The sequence below is a fragment of the Cynara cardunculus genome (assembly GCF_001531365.2).
Source record: "Cynara cardunculus var. scolymus isolate 2C chromosome LG 14, CcrdV1, whole genome shotgun sequence".
NCBI lineage: Eukaryota > Viridiplantae > Streptophyta > Magnoliopsida > Asterales > Asteraceae > Cynara > Cynara cardunculus.
In genome coordinates this window covers 3,336,642-3,347,402 of record NC_037541.1, presented here as the reverse complement: position 1 = coordinate 3,347,402, position 10,761 = coordinate 3,336,642, and the positions used below count along the sequence as shown (strand labels likewise).

The window sequence follows — 10,761 nt, the reverse complement described above, 5'->3', positions numbered from 1 at the left end:
CCTTCCCTGTATGTATATATATATATATATATATATATACACACACACACATATTTGGCGGTCGGTTTGGTCCAAACCGCCCAAAAAAGGTTCCAAACCGCAGACCGGACCGGACCGCCCGGTTTTACTATTTTCCAAACCAAACCAAACCGCCAGACTGCTCAAACCGCCAAAAACGGTCCGGTTTGACTTGGTTCGGCCGGTTTAAGCGGTCCAACGGTTTTTTTGAACACCCCTATTTTAAGCGACCAAGTCCCCGAACATGTTTTGAATGAATAATAATTACACAGGTAAAACAAAATGAATGTCATTTTTCTCTTGATGTATCAAGTGTTCAAAAGGGCGCGATATGGTGCAAGACGCGTCTCCTCCATTACGAAATGACTCATAGCGTTTCTGTAAGGCGTGGCTCATGTCATAGCGTTTTGTAACACGTGATTCTTTTCTCAAAAAAAATTTTATTTTTTATTTTTTATCTTTTGTGTTTTCACACTTTTAACTTTAGATTTTACATTTTTATAGATATAACTAATCACGTCACTCACAATTTTACAAATTCATAAATGTTACATGCTCACGGTTAAAATGAAGTTGTAAAATTACATTTCTAAGTTCTGCTTTAAATATTTAATCAAAAACATATTTTTATAATAATAATCTATATGATTTTATTTTCAAATATGAATACATATGTTTTTAATATTATTATCTGATTATATAATACCAAAAAAACATGTATCCATTAGTAATTTCTCCTATGATTATAAATTTGAATATAAAAAAAATAATGACTAATGAAAGTAAATATATAATCAGTTTGTTTTATTAGTTTACTGTACTTTTTTACTGATTTGTTGACACATCAAGGGAGAAATTATATATTTGCTTTGTTTTATAAAGATATATAATGACTCAAAAAGTGAAAGTCTGTTGGTTGTTTTCCATTTTAATAAATTTAAGGATTTATTTATTTGTTTCATTAAGTTCAAATATTTTCTTTATTCGAAAGAACACATAAAAACTTAGTAAGATATAAAAGTGTCAGCGTTTGGTTAACATAATGGAATCTGTAGAAGAAATTGAAATTTAATCAGGTTTGATCATGTGTTTGGTTGACATGAATTAGAATGACACTTGTCACAAAAGAATTGAAATTTGTTTGTTTGGTTATCTAAATATAACTTTAGAATCGTAATAAAACTTGTGATAAATTACCAAAAGAGAAAAGTCTGAAAAAACCCAATAAACTATCTGATTTTGAATGGTTAAGTATTTAAATTATTATTTTTGAATGATAAAACTCTTAAACTTTCTAAAACTGGATAAATAGATTATTGTGACCTCTAAAACAGGTTAATGCGATAAAAATTTGGGAAAAGTCTAAAAAAAACCATGATTTTAAATGATTAATTCTCTGAATTTTTTTTAACAAATAAATCTCTACACTTTTTCCCAATTCTTTTTACCAAAAAAATTCTTGAACTTTTTTTGAACAAATAATCTCAAACTTTTTTTGATGAAACAAAATCCTGAACTTAATTTTGAACAAATAAATCCAACTTTTTTTGAACAAAAGAATATATACAGTACCTCTAAAAGAGAACAAAGTAAAATGAACCAATTCAATAGAAAAATACTGTATCATTTCCACTACTAATTCGAAACATTCAAAAGTTATGCCGAAAATATACGTTCATCCCACTAATCGGAATACACCAAAAGTTATTTCATTTGCAATAACAAAGTGATGCTAATCTAAAGTACGAGTGTCATCAACCGTTTGACTTTCATGTACACCATCAACCTGACCTTTATCACCAACATCTAGATCCACCACCATTGCTTCATAAAGGTTTCTTGTTTCAAACACATTTCCACCGCTAGGAATAATAGTTTAAGGACTAAATTATTCAAAATTAGATAATTTGGTGGCGAAGATGGTGACAACGCTGGTGGCGACTGTGATGGTTGTGGCGACGACAGTTATAGTGGTGACAATGGTGGTAGACGCGGCGATAACAATAAAGACGATTGTGGTGGTGATAATCACATGATACAGTGAAATAGATTAAAGTAAATATAAGAGCAGATTTTGACAGGTTCGAGCTCATGCCAATCTGGCTTTTTGTAGATACAATAAATTACTTGAACTCACAGAGTAATTTCAACATTTAACATATCATGTCTTTTACATACTTTTATTTAAAATAAGTCTAGTTTATAGTTTTTTTTTTATTGTTTGAAAAGTTTAATATTATGATAATTTTAATGTTCTCAGATTACCGTTGGTTTTTTGAAATATGGGATGAAGGGTCATTTCATTAGTTGTATTCAATTAATGTGAAGTTGTCGAAAACAAAGTCCTCAAATTCATTCAAGATTCAAAAATGAACTATTTTTTGAAATAAACTGTGTGGAATGAATGATTTTTATAGGATTTTAACATTTATAGTTTTCATTTACCTTTTAAAATACATTTTACTTGCAAACAACTCCATAATTTAGAGGTATTGAACATTCTATAGATAATTGTATTAATTTTTCATTATTAGCAGGGCTGGTCCTAAGATTTTTGATGTCCTGTGCGAAAATAATAATAAAAAAATGCCCCTAAGTCTATTTTTTTTAAGTCAATGAAACAACGAAACATGCGATTATTTACAGAGTTTAGAGCCTATTCAAGCTAAGTGTTTCATCCCCATGTTGATTTTTATTAATTGTAATAAAAAATACAGGGAGGGGGACATAAAAACCAACACCCCGAATACAAAATATAAAATGATAAAAGAATAAATCCTGGATTAAGATGATGTTTCATTCTTTTCCAGTTTTCTCTTTTTCAAATTGAAATTAACAAATGGAAACTTTATTTCAATATATGAGACTTAAAAGACAAGGAAAACTATGATTTGTTTTTAACTAAAATAGTAAATTCCATCCGAATTACTATCATAATAAGCAAAAAGTAAACTCAAAAGTTACAGGTCTAACGACTAAATGCTAAGGGTCTATCTGTTAGCAGCTTAATAAGCTTAATGGAACTAACAACTTATTCGTTTAACTATGCACGACTGTTTCATAGTGGCTTAGTGATATATAAAATGACTTATTCAGTAAGCTTCTACGGGGAGCTTTTATATAAAGCCAAATTTTTTTTCTTCCAAACATGTCACTTCCAATTAAAAAAAAGTTCCTTACATCTCGAAAAAAACTCTCCCCAACAAAACTTTTTCAACTTATACATACAGATTAATTAATATAGACAACTTTATCCAAATAGAACTTAATAAAAAACCAATCAAACGGCCCCTAAATCTAATGCGGTAATGTCAAACCTCAAAGTAAACAAAAGTCAAAGGAACAATAATAAATGGTAAAATTCATAATCTATGTTAATGTGCATTGCGAATAACAAATACCCAATAACTAAGACAATATCACAATATATTGTTAATGTTGTGCAGTGTGCTCCAACTATGTTGATACAGTGATGCGCCATGTGCATTGAAAATTTCAATTCTCAGATATCTCAATATACAAGAGGAAGACTCGTTATCAAAATAACAAAAGCCCCTTAGCTTAGTAGGTCAGTAACCCACACGACCACATGACCCACATTTATTATAATCAGTTAAAAATTTAGATTTTTTTTGCAAAAAGATTTTTAAAGATTCGTAAATCATAATATGAATCACACAGCAACTCAGTAAGTTCAATCAACAGTAGAAATCAGTCATTCGAGATTTCCATCTTTGATTTATTGAATCTAATTTTATGACTGTTAATCGGGTGGAAAGAGAACTTCATGCCTTGAAAATCAAAATAGTCGAACTTTGAAGAACAATAGAAATTAGATTGAGTTGTTGGATTGATGGCATTAACCGGTTCACGATGTACATTCAGTATTCATTATTACTATCCCAGACTGTTTTTATAATTAAAATTTATTTGTCAAATTCTTAAATTATTAAATTCAAAACTAGATGACAATTTGATGTCAACACGGTGGGCGGCCCTGATTATTAGTTTACAAGAAAGTTTACCTTTCACTCGGTACATAACTATAACTAGTTGCAACGGTAGATAACCGGAAATAACATACAAAAGTAGTTTTGCCGGGAAAAAAGGAAATGCAAAATGATTGATCGGAGTCTCAGGATATGAACTTCGCACTCTGCTATACGGACCACCGGCACCTCGTTGCCGTCGCCTGTTGCTCGACGATCGGGGGAGAAGGCTCAGTCTACTCGACTAGGTTAATTGTTTTTCGCATTGAGATTCATCGTATCTAATTTCTCATAACCTTTTTGTCAATTTCACAATGGAAATTGAAAGTTCGAATTTCAATTTAGTTAATGTTACTATATTTCTCTTGATTATTTCAATCAGAAGTTATTTTAATTTGTAGTTTTTGGTTTGAATTTGAACTTAAAGATATGAATTACAAACCCTAAGTTGAAAACGATGCAATTGGGACATCTTGTATCGTATATGTGGAGATTGATATTGTGAATGATTGATCGAGAATTACTTCCTCCTTAACTCCTTTCTAGCTACAAAGCTATGCTTTTGAACTTTTTTACATCAGACCTTGTAACACCCCTGACCGCAACCAGGATAGGATGGCACATTCAACTGTCAAATAAGAAATATTCGTTAAAACTGTAATGCGACCCATAAATGTCATAGGTTTCTTTAATTAGTTATTATTGTTTTTGTACTGTTCGTATTACATCTTCTGTTGGGAATTTATTAATATCTGAGGTGAACTATTAATTGGATAGATGAGGATTATTTATGTGTGAATGTGTGTAGGTTTCAGAAAACAAATTCAGAGAACTAATCTCTACCCCTATTACTCCATCTGCTCAAGAAAAAAACATGACACTTCTCATTTTGTATTTTCATGGAAATAGCCTCTCTACTCCTTCAGGTAAAGGAAAGGATGTATACATCTTACCATCCTAATCCCACTGCATGTAGGATTTACTAGGTTCATTTGGTTTGGTTTGTACCCCATACCAATATGTCTAAATTGAATTGAATTTGCATTTTCAATCAAATGGTTACAGTAGGTTTTTGACCTCTTCGAGAGGCTGGAGCTCTCCCAGGCTATCGCCAAAACAAACTCCATAAATGAATCAACCCTACAACCTAAGTTTTCATCTGTTAATCAAATATCCGGAGTAAGATAGATTTGTTTCCCATGTTTTTGCTTGAGAAGATTATAGAGGGAGCTTTGAATTTATTACAAAAAATTCTAAGTATTATAAATTTACACGAGCAAGAGCGAGATCATCATTTTGTAAATGAGAAGTCACCATCTGTTGCGTTTTGGCCAGAAATATGGTACTTGAAACGGAATTAATTTTTGGTGTCCCATCAGAAAGAAAATTCTGCCAAGAAAACGAGTTAAGATTATGATGGATGAGGGGTTTATATGCTTTAATTTGAATTGCTATCAAGCCTTTGATACTGCTTCAATGACAATGGAAGCCGAACTATGTTCTACAACTTCAAGCATGCCATATTGGCTTTTAACAAAAAATCCATCTTTTGGTGGTTATTAGGTCCTACCGTCAATTTATGTCTGAAATGTTCATGTCATTTTGTAGCATGTGGTAAGTACCTTGCTTGGATAGTTGTAAGGTCTTTATGTAGTTGATCAAGACTAGCTTTGATATTATTACAAACACTTTGGAAAAATAACGAAAACCTCGCTAGAAAACATAATTTGCAACTTCTTGATTTCGTATTTGTACGTATTGTTTAGTTCATAAATTATTTGTCCGTGTTCTTGTGTTTTCCAAGAACTTTCTATCTGATACATATTTTTTTTAAGATAATAATCACTACACAGGAGATGCTGCGATAGGACTGCGAACAATATGGATGCCATCACTCCACGTGAGCCACCCAAATGAGTACATACTTTTCTTCACTGTCCCAATCTGCCTATCTTCTTTTGCTTCCACCGTTAACTCAAAACTCTTCTTCTCGCCTACATGCTTAAAGTACATAATAGGTGGAGACACCTTCACAGAGATTCCAGAGGGCGGTTCCACAGTGGCAAAATAAACACTTCCTTTGCCCCCAACATTCGTGACAGTTCTCCTCACTGTCACCCTGCCATTTAGTTTTGGGAAACCAAAAGATGGGTAGTTCAGATTTTGAGTCGAGGGTGTTGTTTTGGGGCATAAGAAAGGTGTGTTGGCTCCTAAATCACCATGACTGCAAAGGAACAACAGGTAATCATTGTAGGAAGCATCGTAGACAAGTCCAGGATCAGCTGCCTTTTCTGGCCTGAAATGACCTGATCCAAACTGGAATGTATCTGCCTGATTGCCTGATGCATCAGTTATTTGCTTCCCCTCATTGTTAAGTAGTCCAGCTGTGAATCAAATCAAAAAATTAAAAAATATGTCATTTCCCAAACTATCAAACAATAGTTGCGTTATTCACATTGTTTGACTCGTGCTGCAGAAGTTGTACCAGAGGTTATAAGGGCAGATTTTATGGCGGCACTGCTCCAATCAGGGTGAATTGCTTTGAGCAGTGCAGCTGCAGCGGATACGTGAGGGCAAGCCATTGAAGTTCCTGAAAGTATGTTGTACTTTACCCTTCGATGGTCACTCTCTATCTTTGTTGGAGAATTACCTTCTGTCCAGGCTGCCAATATATTCAACCCTGGTGCAGCGATATCAGGCTGCTCAAAAGCCCAAAATTATCAATCATATTACATTTACATTGTGATCTTGAATCTGGGAAGAAAAGAAAAGAAAGGAAAAGAAGTTTTTTATTTGTGTTCTTGAAAGGGAAGAGAAGGAATGGAAAGGAAACCTTTTCTATGTTCTTGAACCAGAGCAAATAAAGGAATAATGTCATTGTTTCAAATATACCCTTTATATTTATTTTTCTCACTTTTCCTTACGCTGGAATTTTTGTCATAAAAGATCATAGACTCCTTTCTTTGACCTTTATATATGTTTTTCTCACTTTTCCTTAAGAGGGTATTTTTGTCATAAAAGATCATAGGCTCCTTTCACATTTTCTTTGCCTCCCTTTCTTCCCACATTTGGGAGGAAATGTTAATGATATTTTCCCTCCCATTCCTTGTATTTCCTTCCTAAAAGGTTCAGAGAACACGAGTGTTTTTTGTTTTCCCCTCCTTTTGCTTTCTTTTCCTAAAAAAATAGGTTTCAAGAACACAGTGTTAAAGCCCTCAAAATGGGTGTTTGTTTCTGTGGCTTTTATCAATTACCTTGAGAATCTCAGGAGAAACCGCACTTGGACCCCTACTTGAAAAGGCAGCCATTGATGGAGCTGGTTTAGCTTGTAATACAGTTCTTCCTGGATAGATATATGCTGTTGAGGTTCTTGTGGAATTGATGTATTTTAGAATCTGTATTGCATCCTCTGATGTAACTGCAGTTGCTGGAAGAACATGAGCATCTACGGTTAACTCAGCTCCGTTGGCTGGGCTGTTTCCTAAGATGTACCCTATACCGCCAGCCCTCTTTACCTCCATCCCTTTTCCGACTCTTGTACCGTTACCTCGCAAGCAAAAGACGATCTTTCCCTTGGCTTTTATAGATGATAAAGAACCAGGTAGACATTGACTGCATGATTTCAGGATTCATCATATTGTGATTGTTATTTTGCTTACAAATTTCATTTTTTAGTATGGGAACATAATTTAAATTAGTTACCCTGCTATATATGTTTTAGGTACATCTGCATTCACAACATCTGCTGCATAAACAAGTTGATACATTTTCCTCTGTGGTAGCTTGTATGGAGTTGCTGACTGCCCCTGTTAGAAAGAAAGGTTTGGCTTTTATTAGTTTGAAAACTTGACCTTTTTGGTTTAGGTGATTTAAATTTGTACTCCCTTATCAAAGTAAGTGTCCACATTTCTATTTTATTTTGTCGCAAAATTAGTGTCCACTTTCAAAAGTAAGTGCCTACTTTCCATTTTTCCAACTCTACCCTTAATTATGAGATGGAGAAATTCATTACACCTCTATATTAACGGTAAAATGTCATTTAGTTAGTTAAAATGTGTAACAACTACAAATTTCTATTTTAGTTTGTCCCAAAATAAGTGTCCACATTTCTATTATAGTTTGTCCCAAAACAAGCGTCCACTTTCAAAAGTAGTGCCTACTTTCCAATTCTACCCCTAATTAATCAGAATTTCGTTACTCTCTCTAGAATTACTAAATTAAGGGTGAAAATGTAATTTAGTTAGTTAAAAAGTGTAACACTTGTACATTTCTAAAACTGTGTGCCTTTTTCATTATGGAAATTTATTTTGGGATGGAGGGACTATTTTGATGTGTTTATTGGTCTTATTTATGGATGCAAGGGGAAACGAAGATGATATCTAACACGTAACATAAAAAATGGAGTTTAGATATTGACCTTGATTTTTTTGCCATTTCCTAGCTGAACTGGAGCAACAAAAGTGCGATCAATGGAACTTGCTGCAACCGTGAGAATCCATGGGGCAGTGTTAACCACTGTCGATGGAGCAGGGCCTTCGTTACCTCCGCTACATACCACCAAAATGTTATTTTTGGTTGCTTGAAGGGCTCCAAGGGCAAGACCATCGTGTGTGTAATTGATGGGTCTTGATGATCCGATAGAAATGCTCAGAATATGAACACCATCACGAATGGCATCATCGAAAGCGGCTAGCATGTCTTCAAACAGGCATGTGTTCCCCTCTTCTTTACCTTTTCCTGGTACTGGCCAGCAGACTTTATAGATCGCCAGGCGAGCCAGTGGTGCACCGCCAAAGGCGGTCCCACTGGAAAATCCACCGAGGGCAGAGACGTTGGGCACACCTTGGCCTCCAACAGTCGAGGCTGTGTGGGTCCCATGCCCATCCATGTCACGTGGGGACCGGCTATCGTTGGTGGTATTTAGATGCCCATATCGTGCTTCATAACCTTTGAGGTAATATCGAGCTCCTATTAGTTTTCTGCCATAACACATTGTCATTATAAGTAAGATTCATATATACTGTATTTCATTTTGCAACTATTTTTTAACTTTGAGAAAAAACAAACGAGCCTAGTATATCCCAACCAGAGGTGGGGTCCCGCGCCCTGGGGGTTGTTGTACACAAACATGACCTCTACCCTAAAGACCAGAGAGAGCGGTTGTTTCTGCGAAGGCCTCTGACCAGTGAAAAGTGTGTAAAAGTGAAAAATACAGATAAGCTAAGATTTGAAAAGCTAGATGCAAGTAAGAAATGACAATACAAATAGAAAGAGAGAACAACAGGTATGCCAAATTTTGAGAAAGCATATTTGAGTAAGCAACAACAAAATATATAGAAGCAAGTACTGGTAACATAACTATTGACTCACTGACCCTATCCCCTACTCTCTATCTGTCCGGCTCCCTTCTTGCCGTCCAGATTCCCACCGTTAGTCTATTATCCTAGTCTTGCGTCTCCAAGAGTTCCTATCAGAAGTCATGTTCTTTGAAATGCCTAAAATGGCCATGTCAAATCTCAGTTGCTCATCCCACGTCCTCCTCATGCTACCCCTTCTCCTCGCCCCTCAACTGTCCCACTTTCTACCCTCCTCAGTGGAGCCTCCATCTGTCTCTTATGAACGTGACCGGACCACCACGATCTTCCCTCCCTCAACTTCTCCGTGATAAGTGCAATTCTTAACACTGCCCGGAAGACCCCGTTCGGTATTTTGTCAAACATGGTTCTACCATAAAGCATTCTCATTTCTGCAACCTCCATCTTCTTCTCATGTGCCTTTGTTATCCCCCAAACAACCCATACAACATAACTGGTCCGATGGCTATCCTATAAAATTTGCCTTTCAGTTGTAGTTGGATCTTCGTATCACACAACACCCCCATGACAACTCTTCACTTTGGCTACACCGTCTTTACGTGATGTGTTATAGCATCCTCTCGACCTGACCTCCCTTCTGAATTATGGATCTTAGATTTTGAGAAACTTGGTATTATTATTAAAATTCAATCATGAATCAACATTGTTTTATGCCATTTTACCACTATGAATGAAACAATCTCTTACCATTTTAAACCTTGAAGTGGTTTGGTGGATTCATACAAGTCAAAATCACTCGTGCCACATCCATTTTGTATATAATTTTCATTTCTTCTTGCTTATATAGACGTATATTAATTTCCAATCTTATTTCTTTTTTAAGTATATAGTATTTATATCCAGCAAATGAACGACAAATAAACACATGCACCTTCTTCGCCTTTGGCGATGTTTGAACCGCAGACCTCCTGAAAAGGCTGCGTCTCTGCATGCCGCTAGACCAAAGACTATTCGGTTTCAATCTTAATTTTTGAAGTTAACAAGTCGTTTGTTTGACAGTGAGAAATGGAATCATGACACCTATGGCCTTTGTTTTGTTCTTTATCAAGAGATATGCTAAACATTTGATTAGTAATAAAATATTTTAATATGATTAATAATAAAATATTTTTATTAAATGTGTTTCAAGTTAAAATATTGCATCATAGTGTCTCTGTTCCAAAAATAAATACAGTTTTTAATTTGACACAATATTTTTTAAATGTTTGAATTATTTGCCTTATAATTTGTTTTAAGTGGTTTGATGTTTTAATATTTTATTTGTTAGTTGTATATAAGAAGCTCATATATATAAGCCCGTGGGCTTTTAGGTTTAGGGTTTAGGCACTCTGTACTATCCTATATAAGTAGCTTAGGTTTTCTCCTTTTCTTGTAACGTT

The 10,761-nt window shown here is 34.7% G+C and overlaps 1 protein-coding gene across 1 annotated transcript in view; it reads right to left on the bottom strand.

Moving 5' to 3' along the window:
• Positions 1-5,727: 5,727 nt before the first annotated feature.
• Positions 5,728-10,761, bottom strand: part of LOC112526665 (subtilisin-like protease SBT5.6) — a 14,104-nt gene continuing 9,070 nt past the window's right edge. The window contains exons 5-9 of the mRNA XM_025137043.1: positions 8,425-8,986; positions 7,710-7,813; positions 7,262-7,619; positions 6,493-6,706; positions 5,728-6,391 (exon numbers count right to left, since the gene is read on the bottom strand). Of these exons, the coding sequence (XP_024992811.1) occupies positions 5,853-6,391; positions 6,493-6,706; positions 7,262-7,619; positions 7,710-7,813; positions 8,425-8,986 (1,777 nt within the window). The 3' untranslated portion in view covers positions 5,728-5,852. The remainder of the gene's footprint in view (positions 6,392-6,492; positions 6,707-7,261; positions 7,620-7,709; positions 7,814-8,424; positions 8,987-10,761) is intronic.